The sequence below is a fragment of the Otolemur garnettii genome, unplaced genomic scaffold (genome assembly GCF_000181295.1).
Source record: "Otolemur garnettii isolate 467f Iridium unplaced genomic scaffold, OtoGar3 scaffold00127, whole genome shotgun sequence".
Classification (NCBI taxonomy): domain Eukaryota; kingdom Metazoa; phylum Chordata; class Mammalia; order Primates; family Galagidae; genus Otolemur; species Otolemur garnettii.
The window spans coordinates 501,749-516,246 of record NW_003852522.1 but is presented as its reverse complement, the minus strand read 5'-3'; the positions used below and the strand labels follow the sequence as shown (position 1 = coordinate 516,246).

The 14,498-nt window shown below is 51.9% G+C and overlaps 1 protein-coding gene across 1 annotated transcript in view; it reads right to left on the bottom strand.

The window, feature by feature from the left end:
- ADGRL1 (adhesion G protein-coupled receptor L1) overlaps nucleotides 1-14,498 on the bottom strand; it is a 47,059-nt gene that overhangs the window by 14,375 nt on the left and 18,186 nt on the right. Inside the window, exons 3-4 of the mRNA XM_023518063.1 lie at nucleotides 12,194-12,407; nucleotides 6,802-6,911 (exon numbers count right to left, since the gene is read on the bottom strand). Coding sequence (XP_023373831.1) covers nucleotides 6,802-6,911; nucleotides 12,194-12,407 — 324 coding nt within the window. The remainder of the gene's footprint in view (nucleotides 1-6,801; nucleotides 6,912-12,193; nucleotides 12,408-14,498) is intronic.

Genomic DNA, 14,498 nt, shown 5'->3' with positions numbered 1-14,498 from the left:
GGTGCCCTTCCCCTTCCCTGGCTGCTTAGAGACCCCACAGGCTGGGAAGAGGGAGTTTGGTAAGAACCCTCCCAGAGATGGTCTGGTGTGATTTAAGCTAGGGTGGACAAAGATTCTTCCTACTGCAGTCACTCCTAGCTTTGGTGTCCAGGTACTCAGCACCTGGTCCCTTCTCCTTCCTCTTGGCCCCCTAGGGAAGAGCTAGGAGTCCAGGGTCCCATCCTTCACCAACCAAACCAGGATAGAGATTTTTAATTTTTTTTTTGTTTAAACTCCACTCTCTTCCTCCTGCAAAAATTGCAAGATAGTGATGTTCCCGTACCCATTGTGGGTGTCAGGAGCGTCCCCTATTCCAGGGTGGGGAAGGTATGGGGCATCAACTCTCTCCCCAGGTTTCTGATTATCTGTATCCCCCGATACCCAGTACCCACAAAGGCAGTAGCTGAGGAAGGGATTCCTAGAGGCAGCTCCCAGGCTAAGATAGGGAATGGAAGAGTCCAGCCCCTCCGTGAGGGCACCCAGTCCTGCCCCCAGCCGGCAGGGTCTCTCATGGGGTCTGGCTCAGCAGTAGACACTGACACTGGTGCACAGGGAATGGGGGGTGGGGACATGGAGAGGGATAGGACTCCCAGGAGAGTTGGGGAGGGGAAAGGAGAGCTGCGCGGAGGGAAGAGAGACAAGGGTCGGGGGGCTCGCGAGGTCCTGGCTCCAAGGGCTGGGTGAGGGCGTGCTGGAGACCACCTGGGAAGAAAGGGTTAGTGCTGGTGGAGGAGAGAGGGGGGTGAGCAGAGAATTCACTCCAAGGCCCAGGCCCGACTGAGGGTCCCTCAGGGGGGCAGTCCCAGGTCCGGCTCAGAGGGGGCAAGGGAGGGAACCAGGTGCTAGGATAAAGACCCAGCCCGCCCCAGCCAGGTCCCCCCACCTCCCCTGCCCGGATCCCGATTTACCTGCGACCATCCCCGGCTCGGGAGGAGGGACCAAGGCATCGCTGATGTCAGAAAGGTGGGGGGCCCCGCCCCACCCCCCCATTCCCTGAAAAGGAGGAAAACCTCAACTGCATCTCGTTGGCCGCCGCTGGCCTGCCCACCCTTGCCCCGACACATCCCAGCGCCACCTACTCCTGGCCTCCCCTTGATGATCCAGTGGGGTTGGTGTGGCCAGGCCCCCCTCCATCCAGGATGACTGGGCCTCCCTCTTATCTTTCTGTTAGCAGAACCCACAGGCAGGCTGGGGCAAGGTCTCCAGGGTAGGGGTGGGAGAGTCTGCAGTGAATTCTCTGCTCCTGCTTGGCAGCAAGGGGTACAGGGAAGGCTGGGACCTGGCACCGGCTTGGGCGGCAGCCCTGGTGGCAGGAAGGTCTTGGGCAGGGACCACTCCTCACTTCCAGCAGGCCTGGAGGGTAAGGGAGATACACAGCCCGCCTTTTACAGCATGGGGGCTGCTTGGCTTAAGGATCTCACGGCACAAAACAGCCAGAAGCATGTCCCATTTTTGTAGGGGAAAGGGAGCCTGGGGCACAGAGGTGGGCAGAAGCCACCATGGATCCTGGCTTAGACCCTAGGGCCTGGCCATCTCCCTGTCCCTGGCACCCCCAAGGGGTCAGCCTATACCCTTTGTCCAGCACACTGGTCTCTTCCCTTTTCCTCTGTGCCCCGGGTCTCCCCTCTGCCCAAGCCGGGGCCCCCTGCAGGTGTGTGGCATATGAGGAGATATGTCTGTGTGTGAAGGGGACAATGGGAGATCTCAGAGCCTGACCTGGTAAGAGGGTGTCAGGGAAGGAAAAATGTGGTTAGGTCACCCTGGGGGAAGGGGGAGAAGATGAGGAAGGGTCTGTCTGGGGCCTTGGACAGCGAGGACCCCTCCCCAGCACCAAGCTCCCAACACCTCCTCTTCTTCGCTCCCCTGCCCCCCACCTGCCCCACCCCTCCTTGAAGAGAAAATCTCCAATGCTGCTACATCCAAACCACCAACACAGGCCTGCAAGAAGAGCGGCTGGTGCCAGGAGAGAGAGAGAGGGAGAGTGCAGGGGTGCAGCGAGGGGCAGACCTCAGGCTGGCAGCCCAGGCCTCTCTGAGATGGGGATGGGGGCAGGATGGGGAGGGGAGCAGCTCAGAGGAACCCCGCCCCACGCCCCTCACAGGGGATGCTCCACAGACCACCGTAATTTCAAGTCAAAAAGGATGTCCTTGCTGTGGCCTCAGATCTGTCAGTTTCCCAAATCTTCTGGGGAGGAGGTTACAATCCCAGACAGATATCCCACCCTCAAATCCCTTCAGCTGAAACACCCACCTCCCCCAGTAATGGACAGCCCCATTTGCTGTGGAGTTCTCTGCAAGAAATTACGGTATTTGTGGAAGTCCCCAGACTGTGCCTCTCCCCCGCCCCTCTCCCTGGTCCTCTAACCACAACAGCCCAGAAGAAACCCTGACTGCAGCTTTGCAAGTGTGAAAGAAATAGAGAAAACGCTCCCCCACCCCACGCTCCCCCCACCATCAGGCCCACCCGCGCCCCCTCCCTTCATTTTTTTTTGGTAGGCTACCCCCACCCAGGGCTGGGGACAGCTGACACCCCTCCCTGGGGCCCTCAGCTGGCCAGGAACGGGGGTTGGGGTGGGATTGGGGGGGCTGGTGCTCCATGTTCCAAAACAGCTCTGGGAAACGCCAAACCACAAGAACTTAAGCCACCAGGAGCCCAAGAGATAGGAGAAATCTGCTCCCCCAAAGGAAAACGAAGATGTCCCCTCCATCCCGCCTCCCTTGAACCAGAAACATGTTATAAAAAGGTGCAGGGAAAGAGGAAGAGAAAAGAGAGAGAGACAGCTCACCCAGTGCCCCCCCCGCCCTGGAGGGAGTCCCTCCCTCCCCACCCAATTATAAACTTCTCCTGAAGGAGGCAAAAGAAGGATGAGAGAAGGTCAGGTCCCCTGCAAGGGCAGGGACCAGGAAGGAGGGACAGGGAGAGACAGAGAAAGAGAGAGAGGCATAAAGAAAGAGAGAAAAGCAGGCAGAGGGAGAGAGAAAATCCTGCCCGAGCTCAGAGAGGAGCTTCCGTAGATATCTGGAGGGTGCAGAGGCCCGTGGCTGCACTGGGGCTGGCCCCACCGGGGAGGACACCCCGGGGTGGGGAATAGCAACTGGACCAAGTGGGGGTTGGGGGAGAAGAAGGGGCCAGGAGAGTAGGGCGGGTGACATAAGTATGGCACAGGTAGAACAAAGTGTGAGTTAGGGGTTAGCATTGGTAACAGTGCGTTTACCTTTCTGCTCCACTTCTACTTTAAGCATCGGAAGAGAGAGAGAAAACAAATTGAAAAAAAAATGTGCAAGAAAAAAAGAGAAAAAAAAGAGATTAAATTGCTTTTGTTTCTTTTCTGGCAACATGCCCCCTTTTTCCTTTCCTTCCTCGTTCCTGCTTCCCCAACCCCTTCTGTAGTAGTAGCATCAGATTGTCCCCCACCCCCAAGTCCCTTCCTCTGGGGTAAAGTGGGGCGAGAGGGTACCAGGGAGACAGTCAGAGGGACGGGGCCACACAGGAGGGAAGAGACAAAAAGAGACACCAGGTGTGTGGGGAGGGGACAGGTAGGCAGGTGGACAGAGCCCTCAGGTACAGAGGAGGCAGGGAGGGGGGACCCCCAGCTAGCAGCTGGGGTCTGGTTGGGGGGACATCAGGAAATGGTGGGGTGAAAAGGCCAATCAGCTCCTCTCCCACCATGCCTGCTGCCCTCCTGCTGCTAGAACCAGGGGCCCAAGGGGATGGGGTTCAGGGTCTCCCAGGGCCTGGGTACCCCCCTGGCTTAGAGAATAGGCTGAACCCCTTTCCCTTTGTGCTTGCTGCCCCAAGTCCCGCTGAGTCACCCCCAAACCCTTATAACCCAGAAAAAGCAAACACAGAGAGAGGGTGGCAGAGCCAGACACAGAACGACAGAGAGGCAAACAGGCAGATGCACCTGGGGCTCAGAGAGAGCCAGGGCAGGGGAGACAGGCAGAGAGGTGTTGGGGCAGGTGACACAGACTGGGCAGGACAGCTGATCGGGGCACAGACACGCTCCCACGCTCCCCTGGGACAAGGCAAGGAGGCTCAGCTTCTCTGCTCAGCCCAACCCAGGGCCCAGGGCCCCCAGAGCCAGGAGCACTGCACCTGCCTGCTGCCCAGTGGGCGGGAGCACCTGGGGGAGGAAGGGGAGTGGTTAGGCTGTGCTCAGCTGCAAGGCAAATCCAGCGTTAGTTTGGCTTCTCCAGTGTGGAGGGGTCCCCACGCATCCAGTGCCCCCTACCACCCACCCTCACCAGCACTGGGGTCACCCCAGCCTCTTAAGCCCCGGGCCAGCCAGCTGCCCAGGCCGCTCCCCTCCAAGCTTTGTGTCCTGGCCCCTCAGGAACCTCTGGCTGGGATGCCTTTAAAGGGTTCAGCAGGGAGCTCCGCAGGGGCAGTCTTTGGCTCCCTTCCCAGCGCCTCACCCAGGGCCTGGCACTCAGGAGGTGCTCAGCAAACATTTCAGGTACAAGTGGGTGCCCAGCCTCCCTATTCTCTCAGCTACCTTCTGTCCCCCACCTCATAACTCCAGCCCCTTTCCTCTGGAGGATGAGGAGCCAGCGAGGTCCCCCAGCTCTGCCCCAGATATCCACCATGTGCATGTGTGCACATGTGTGTCCTGTCTTCCGGAGGGCTCAGTCTAGCTCTCCCCCTGTCCTGCCCTCTGTCCCCAGAGCCCTCCTGGTCTCTGTAGGTTGTGCCTCCTGGACCACTTTCAGGGGCTTAGTTCCAAGGTCTCTCAGTAGCTCTCCTCTCAGGCCCTCAAGATTTTTTCCTGCTTCATCATTTGGATGCTATCTACTTGCTTTAAACTATACTTGGACCAGGGAATTTTTCTTGCCCTTTATCTTGCTTGTCCCAAGGGCATTAGGTTCATCATCTGTTGCAATTTTTATTTTGATAACCACAGAAGTAAAAATATTTAATGAGAGACACTATCAGTAGTCGCAAAATATGAAATGAGTAACAAGTGTCCCATGTTTACAAGGTGCTGGGACCTATGCTAGGCACCATACAGGCAATCTTTTGAGAACTGTCAATAGACAGGAACTCTGTCTATATAGGCCCAATGAAGTGAAGCCAGGTGGCCAAGGCCACATGGCTCGCAGAAGCAGGAAATGTCTCCTTCGCACCTATGGCTCTGGGCACATGCAAACTTTACTCACATTGTCTCTACCTTCACAGAATCCCTGGGATGGCTTTTGATTTCTCCCTCCTCATCACAGGTAAATGAACGGACTCAGCTGGCTGAAAAAGCATCCATACCATTACTGAGCACATCCTGAACCAGGCATAGGTCTGGGCGCTGAGGTGTGAAGATGGAGACTCTGCCTTCAGGGAGTTTATTATATACTCAGCATTCAAAACTCTGACACTAGGAGTGGACTCTGTGGCCGGCCCTGGGCCAAGTGCTTCTCATCCTCTTACAGACTCTCGCCTCCTGCAGTGGCCCAGAGAAATTAAGTCACTAGCTCAAGATTTCAGAGCCAGAAAAATTCAAGAGCCCAGCTGAGCCTCAAACTCAGGCCCATCTGAATTTCCCTCTGTGCTAAGCTCAATGCCTTCCGCCTGCCTTCCCTGCTGCCCCAGCCATGGGGATGGGCAGTGTCCCCAGTGCTGTGGGGAGGCTTCAAGGAGCAGATGGGCGACCCCCTCAGATGGTGGCTGAAGTCCACAGGTGCTGAAAGGAAAGGGCAAGAGGTAAAAGAAGAAAATTATGGAAGCACATAAGGGATCCTATTTCCCCCAGCGTCATCGAGTCACCTGCAAGGAGAAATCAAAGTTTGGGTGGCAAAGGCTGCAGCGGGAGGGGAGAGTTACAGGGTCTCTTGGTTCCCTGCCCCTGCCCACCACACTAAGACACCCTGGTGGCCCTGCCTCCTCCCCCCTCTGCCTAGAGGTCCCACCTCCAGGTTGGCTACATGGAGCCTGGCAGGTGAGGAAAGGGAAGAGGTGATGGGGAGGAGGGAGGGAAGAGAAAAGGCAGGAAAGAAGGGCAATGTTAAGGGCAGGGTGCTGAGGAGGAGAGACCCTGTCTTTGTCTGCTCCCCTTTGCCAGGTGTAAGACAGCCAGGCTTCTGGCTCTCCATATCACATTCCTCAGGCTTCCTAGAGGCCACCCTCAGTCTAACATGGCAGCACTTCCTCTGTAGACAGGAAGTGCTATCATGGTAATGGCCAAACCAACGGGGAGATATGAATCTGTTGAAAATGCCCCAGCCCTTGGCACCAGATCTGCTACCAGCCCTCAGAGGGTGATCTGCCTCTCTACGAGTGTACAGTCCAACTTCCACAACTGGGAAGAGCAGTGGGGGCATGTGGGGAGTGAGGTGATGAGAGGAAGGAGAGGGAGTTAAAAGAAGCAGCCGCATGAATGAGAGGAAGAAGAAGGTGCCTGCAGGAGCTCAAGAAGAGAACGGTGTGAACAGGGCAGGGAGGGAGATGGATGAGAAAGATAGCAAGACCAAGGGAGAAGAGAGATGTAAATGTGCCAAGCAAAGCACAGGAGCATGGTCTGGGGGCATGTAAACGAGCAAGAGGTATGTGAAGGAGTAAGGAGTTGGACAAATACCCCCTGTGAGGCAGGGGAATAGATCCTGAGTATAAACCAGGGTATCTGGGAGAAGGAAGGTGTGAGGGAGAGAGCAGGCACACCATTCCCTCCAGCCCCCATGCATGCATGTACATGTGTGGTGGTGGGTCAAGGTATCTCCTCCTCGATTGCTCTGTGGGGGGAGGGCCCGCATCCGCACAAGGAACAAGATGACTCACTGTAGGGGACACAGTCGTACTGCACCTCCAGGTACTTGTAGGTCCCAGGACAGGGGTCAGGAAAGGCATCAGAACCAGCGACCACCACGCACTGGGTGCGATTGTTACACCTGCAGGGAAGAGACAGAGTGCTGAGAAAGTGATCTTGCTACAGAGGGCCTCCAGGGTCAAGAGAGGAACAGGACACACCCAAACTGGGAAGGTGCCATGGAGCTGGAAATCAAACTCAAAGGCCTCATGTGGGCATTGTTTTCTGTTTCCTGCCTGTCTCTTTCCTGCCAAACATAGTTTTTCTATTTTCAGCCTAGGCACAGTGCTCAGGGCTAGGATAAAGGCATCACCCCATAAGCAGTGCTTTCCTGGTCACCCCTTATCACTTTCATTCTGAGTGGAATACTATAGATATTATTACATCTTTGGAATTTTTTAAGAATTTTATTTATTATTTTTTGAGATAGTGTCTCACTCTATTTCCCAGGTTTGAGTGTTAGAGCATTAGCCTAGCTCACAGCAATCTGAAACTTCTGGGCTCAAGTGATCCTCCTGCCTCAGCCTCCCATGATTCCTGGCTAATTTTTCTGTTTTTAGTGGAGACAGGGTCTTGCTCTTGCTTAGGCTGGTCTTGAACTCCTGAGCTCAAGTGATCCTCCTGCCTTAGCCTCCTGAGTAGTGGGGACTACAGCTGCCTACCACAACACCCCCCTAATTTTTCTATTTTTTTTTTTTTTTATTGAGACAGAGTTTTACTTTATCACTCTCCGTAGAATACTGTGGCATCATAGGTCACAGCAACCTCAAACTCTTGGGCTCAAGCATCCTCTTGCCTCAGCTTCCCAAGTAGCTGGGACTACAGGTGCCAGCCACAATGCCTGGCTATTTTTAGAGCTGGGGTCTCACTCTTACTCAGGCTGGTCTTGAACTCTTGAGCTCAGGCAATCCACCCACCTTGGGCCCCCAGAGTGCTAGGATTACAGGCATGAGCCATTATGCCTGGCCTTAATTTTTCTAATTTTAATAGAGATGGAATCTCACTCTTGCTCAGGCTGGTCTTGAACTCCTGGGCTCAAGCAATCTTCCTGCCTTGGCCTCTCCCAGTGCTAGGATTACCAGTAAAATTCGACTTTTAAGCCTCAGCATTGTTTACCAAAGAAGAATACACGTGAAACCATGCATATAAAGTGGTGTCTTTGCAAACATACTCTCAAGGAAATGCTTCAGCTGTGTACAACTCAGATCATCTTGTGGACGCATCCCACCTTTTGGACAGTGCTATTATAAGGACTGGCAGCCAGAGCAGCCAGTAGAGAATGGGAAAAGCCATTCTTGAGGAATCGGACTAGAATGTAAAGGGGAACCTATTTAACAACAAAAAGTTGTGCCAATTTGCTGTGTGTCCCTACAGTCAGGGTCCTCCTCCTTTCTTAGAGTAGGCTACGTCTAGCTCAGGCAGGCTGTGGGCATACAGGAGGAAGTAGTGTGAGAGGCTTCCCAACAGGTATGGGGCAGTGAGGATCCCTGTGTCTCCCCTTCAACCCTGCCCTTAACCAGTATGTGTTAAACAAGAAAGGGCTAAGGATCCAGCATGGAGGGAGACACAAAGAAGAGGGTGGGGAACAGGACACAGGAGGGTCTGTCCATATCCACCCACCTCAGCTGGAACACAGGCCTCAAAAAGTTAGTTATCATTTACCCCAGCAATCTCACTCTTGGATGTGTACACTTGTCCCTGTTTTCTGTGATTTCACTTTTTATAGTTTGAGTTACCTGCAGTCAACCTCAGTCCAAAAATATTAAATGGAAAATTCTAGAAATTAATAATTCTTAAGTTTTGAATTGCATGCCATTCTGATTAGCATGATGAGATCTCACACTTTCCAGGACACGTTCATGCTGTATCTGTTATCTGCCCATTAGTCACGGTAGCCGTCTCTATTATTAGATCTGTCACAGTACTGTAGTGCTTGTGTTCAAGCAATTCTTATTTTATTTATTAATACTTTACTAATAATAACTTAATTATTAGGTTTTTCCTTTTTTTTGAGAAAAGTCCTGGCTGTGTCACCCCAGCTAGAGTGTAGTAGTGTCATCATATCTCACTGCACCCTCACACTCCTGGGTGCAAATGATCTTCTTGCCTTAGCATCCTGAGTATCTGGGACTACAGGAGTGTGCACCACCACAACTGGACTGGTTTTCTACTTTTTATAGAGACAGGATCTTGCTATTGTCTAGGCTGGTCTAAGTCAAGCAGTCCTCCCACCTTGGCCTCCCAAAGTGCTATGATTATAGGCATTAGCCACCAAGCTCAGCCTAATTAGCAGTTATTGCTGTTAATCTCTTGCTGTGCTTAATTTATAAATTAAACTTTATCTTAGGTATGCATGGGGAAAAAACAGTATATATACAGTTCCATGCTATCTGTGGTTTTAGGCATCCACTAGGGGTCTTGGAACGTATCCCCAATGGATAACGGAGACTGCTGTACCCTAAAGAACTTAAAGCAGATGTTTAAGCAAATCTTCATACATGCACATTCACAGTAGGGTTATTCACAATCACCAAAAAGTAGAGACAACCCAAGTGTCCACCAATAAGTGAATGGATAAACAAAACACAGCATACCCATATAGTAATATTATTCTTTTTTTTTTTAAGACGGAGCCTCAAGCTATCCCCCTGGGTAGACTGCCATGGCATCACGCTCACGGCAACCTCCAACTCCTGGGCTCAAGCGAGTCTCCTGCCTCAGCCTCCCAAGTAGCTGGGACTACAGGCGCCCGCCACAACGCCTGGCCATTTTTTGGTTGCAGCCATCGTTGTTTGGCGGGCCTGGGCTGGGGATTCGAACCCGCCACCTTAGGTGTATGTGGCTGGCGCCTTAGCTGCTTGAGCCACAGGGGCCGAGCCAGTAATATTATTCTTAAAAAGGAGCGAAGCACCAATATACAGGACAACATGAATGAAGGTGGGAAACACAATGCGGAGTGAAAGAAGCCAGACACAAAAGGCCACATGGTGTATGACTCCACTTACATGAAATGCCCAGAACAGGCAAATCCATAGAGACAGAAAACAGGTCAGTGGTTGCCAGGCGCTAGGGTTGGGGGGGAAATGGGAAGTGAATGCTAACAGGTATTGGGTTTCCTTTTGGAGTGAAGGAATGTTCTAGAAGTAGTGGTTGTACAACACTGTCGATGTGGTTAATACCACTGAATTATTTTTTAGAGGTAGGGTTTTGCTCCATTGCTTAGGCTGGAGTGCAATGACCTCATCATAGGTCCCTGATGCCTCCAACTCCTGATCTCAAGCAATCTTCCTGCCTCAGCCTCCTTAGTAGCTATTACTATAGGTACCTGCCACCATGCCTGGCTAAATTTTTAAGTTTTTGTAGAGACACTGTCTCACTCTGTTGCCCAGGCTGGTCATGAACTCCTGCTCTTAAATGCTCCTCTAGCCTGAGCCTCCCAAAGTGCAAGTATGACAGGTGTTGAGCTACTGGGCTCTGCTGAAATATTGACTTTAAAATGGTTAACTTTAGTCCATTAAAAACAAATTGCACTATCCTGCCAATTCAAAATAAAGTAAATTAGTAAATAATTAAATAGTGTTTGTTTATTTCTCACTTCACTAAAAAAGGAAAAACACAAAAGAAAAACCCACTGGGCTTCCAGCCAGAGACACCATATCCCAGACTCCCCTCCCTTGTAGGCAAAAGTGCATGCTACCTACTTCTGTCCAATGAGGTGAAAGTTAGCAGGCTAAGGGCCTTTTAAGGGCTGGGATCTGGGAGGAACAGAGACAGGGTGTTGGTGTTGGCACCTAGTGTTTTTCAAACTCTGATCTTGTTTAGGTGCATGTATTTATTCAGGGGTGTCCCGTCAGAGCAGCTTAAGTGTAACCTTAACCAATGCAAAGACCCCCAAGGTTTTGACAGTGGAGCTGTGGGGGCAGGAGACTGAAGGGAGAGGAAGCAGGACTGAGACTCCCCCAAGTCCTTCCTTCCGGATGTGGCTCCAGAGGCCTCATCACACTCCCTGCTCCCTCTACTTCCTCCGCCCCAGGAACTGAGTATTCTCCATGGGCAATAGAATTGGGCCAGATGCAGTATTAGATACTGGAGAGATGTGAAGATTAACAGTCCCCAGAGCTGTTACTGAATGAGTGAGAAGCATTTGGGAAAGCAAGAGGAAGGGATTCCAGGGAAGCAGACACAGCCTAAGCAAAGGCTGGAAGGCTGGACTGGGAATGCCCAGTCACAGGAGTCAGGAGACAGGAAGGGGGATAGTAGGGTGGGATTGCTGGGGGAAGAAGGGATGGAAGTTTGAGAGAGAAATGGTGAGTGAGGAAGTCTAGCCCAGCCCACCTGTCTCAGCCACATGACCACACCCATTCCCTCCCAAAACTTTCCTGAAGCTTGCAGTGACCTCCTCCCCCTGACGTAGTGATATATTCTGAGCTGGCCCCAGCTCTCTTTCCCTCTGCCATTCTACGCTCCAGGACCTGCACTCTCACAGACATTTGTCAAACATCTTATAGGCACCTGCTGTGTACCTACCTGCCTGTGGACACAGCAGTAATGGACAAAACTCCCTGTCTCACAAGGGGCTGACAGCCCAGTGAGGGACAACACAAAATAAACACAATAAAGTAAAATATCAGAAATGTGGATGGAAGGCAGGGCTAGGAGACAGAGAAAGCAGGAAAGAGGGTGCTGCAGTTGTAGAGAGAGTGATGGGCTCGGCGCCTGTGGCTCAGGTGGCTAAGGCGCCAGCCACATACACCTAAGGTGGCGGGTTCGAATCCAGCCTGGGCCCACCAAACAACAATGATGGCTACAACCAAAAAAAAAAATAGCCGGGCGTTGTGGCGGGCGCCTGTGGTCCCAGCTACTTGGGAGGCAGAGGCAGGGACTCGCTTGAGCCCAGGAGTTGGAGGTTGCTGTGAGCTGTGATGCCACGGCACTCTACCCAGGGGGATAGCTTGAGGCTCTGTCTCAAACAAAAAAAAAAAGAGAGAGTGATGAAGAAGCCCTTGTGAAGGATAGTTAGGTAAAGAGAGCAAAATGTAAGAGGAGGAAGGTGCCACACAGATGTCCAGGAACACAATTCCAGGGAAAGGGAACAGCCAGTGTAAAGGCACAGAGGAGGCCCTAAACAGGAAGAAGCCCAATGTGTGTCTGTCACACACAAACACTCATCCATACCCATACACCTGCTCACACTTAAACACACTTAGACACATTCACAAAACACACATTCATGCACAAGCAAGACTCTGTCTCACTAAATAAATAAATGAATGAATGAATGAATGACTAAATGGTGTATGCCAGCCAGGAGACCAGGGCTGGAAGTGAGCATTTATTGAGAAACCCTCCCAGGAGCCTACTCACCTCTGTGACATGATCTTGAAGGCGTCTGGCAGGTAGCACTGTACATTCTCCATCTGAAAAGGGTCAGCGTCGCAAATCTTGTCATCCGTCCGCCCATAGTTGGCATTCTCCACCATGATGACATCGCTGCCTGGGCACCGAAGCTCAATGGGGTAGCCTTCGCATGCCAGCTCCCGGCGCATCAGCCCGAACGGAAGCCCAGCCCGGCTCAGGCCTGCAAAGAGGATGGGGGGATGGTTGTGGTGTCATGCTTAGGGGTGCCCAGGCCAGGAGGGGAAAACCCTGTTGGCTGCCAAGGTGCCATTTGTAGCTCGGTTGTGTCTGGGATGCTGGTGATGTGAACCTCAGTTTATTCAGCTATAAAATGGGCTTTTCTGTGTGCCCACCTGTGTAGTAAGGATATACTCCAGCCAAAAGAGTCTGGCCTTTGCCCTCAGCTCCTAGGAAGTGATACCTAAGCCCTTGGAATGTCCTTCCCAATAAATGTGTCTCTTCTGTGCCTCATGGGCCACATCAGTTTGTAGTAAATTATGGGTTGAACTGTGCACCCTCCAATTCATATGCTGAAGTTTTCACCCCAGTTACCTGAGAATGTGACCTTATTTGGAGATAGGGTCTTTACAGGGGTAGTCAAATTTATTTATTTATTTATTTTTGGAGACAGAGTCTCATTCTATTACCCTGGGTAAAGTGCTGTGGCATCATAGCTCACAATAACCTCAAATTCCTGGGCTCGAGTGATCCTCTTGCCTCAACTTCCCAAGAAGTTGGGACTACAAGGTGCTCACCACAATGCCCAGGTAGTTTTTCTATTTTTAGTAGAGATAAGAGTCTCACTCTTGCTCATGCTGGTCTTGAACTCCCAAGCTCAGGCGATCCACCTGCATTAGCCTCCTAGTACTTAAACATGAGCCTTAGGGTAAGCCCCAATCAAACATGATGGGGGTCCTTATAAAAAGGGAAAATTGGGTCAGTGAGATGGGCAGAGGTAAGATGATGTGAAGGCACAGGGAGACAATGGCTATCATCCAGCCCAGGAGAGAGGCCTTAGAAGGTGCGAACCCTACTGACGTCCGGACCTCAGGATGCTCACCTCTGGCAGTATGAGACCATACATTTCTATGTTTAAGCCACACAGTATGTGGTACTTTGTTATAGCTGCCCTAGCAAATGTACACACTAACAATATAACTTAGGGTGAGAACTTTGGGTCACCTGGTATCAGCTGACCTCTGGATGGTCTGGAGCTTGAGGTCAGCCATGTGGAAAGAAGAAGAAAAGGACCCTGGACACTGAGGCTCAGGGCAGCCCCCTAGGCTGGAGGTACACCATGCATGTTGTCATATGCCACTGCCAGGAGGGTTAACACTGTTTACGGCTCGACTGGCCTGGCCGTGGACAATTGGAAGTTCTGTCCAGGAAACTTTCCTGAACTTTGCCCTGCGTGCCCCTCTTCTTTGGCTGATTATAATCTGTACCCTTTCTTTCACTGTGGTCAACTGTTACTGTGAGTGTAATATCTGCCTTGCAGAGGGTGTCAGAAGTGAGTTAGTCTAGGGATCTTCCTGACTTCACACCACCCTGCACATGGAGCAAAGCCCAAGAATGTGCTTAGGTTTCTAGACAAAACCACAGAGATTGGCTGTGCCACATCCCAGGTGACAGGGCAGGTATGGTATGGCCCAGCAGCATTGCCTGTTTCAGAATGCAGATTCTGGGCCTTGCACTGAATCTTCTGAATCAGAATTGCTGGAGGCCAGCAGCCTCTGGGGCTATGTGTCCATCAGATGATTCTGATGCATGCTCAAGTTTGCAGAGCTACTGCTATAACTTCTCTGAGTTTCAGTTTCCCAATGTGGAAAATGGGCACCTGTCCAGCATCATACCACAGAGATTCCATGTTCTAGAAAATGCTCTTTAAAGAAGTGTTGAGCATGGTACCCTGCTCAAGTGCCTTGGTGATTCCCAATCATTATCTGAGAGACCTTCTAGGTCACTGTGACAATCAAGGGACATGCCCAGCTCCTGGTGTAGACTATATTATTCTACGTCAGCCATTATCCTGTGTCGCACAGGGACTGAGAGCTTGGCCTCAGGAGCCAGACAACTGGCTAGGGTTGGAATCCTAGCTCAGCCACTCCCTGGCTGGGTCCTCATCCAAGTCACTGACTGTCTCTGTGCCTCTGTCCCTCCTGTGAGGGGCAGTGAGAACAGTTTCCATCTCACAGGCTGCTGTAATGGATCTGGGGTGTTAATGTTTGTGAGCCATACATGGTGAGATGATATGAATGCTAATTACTGTTGT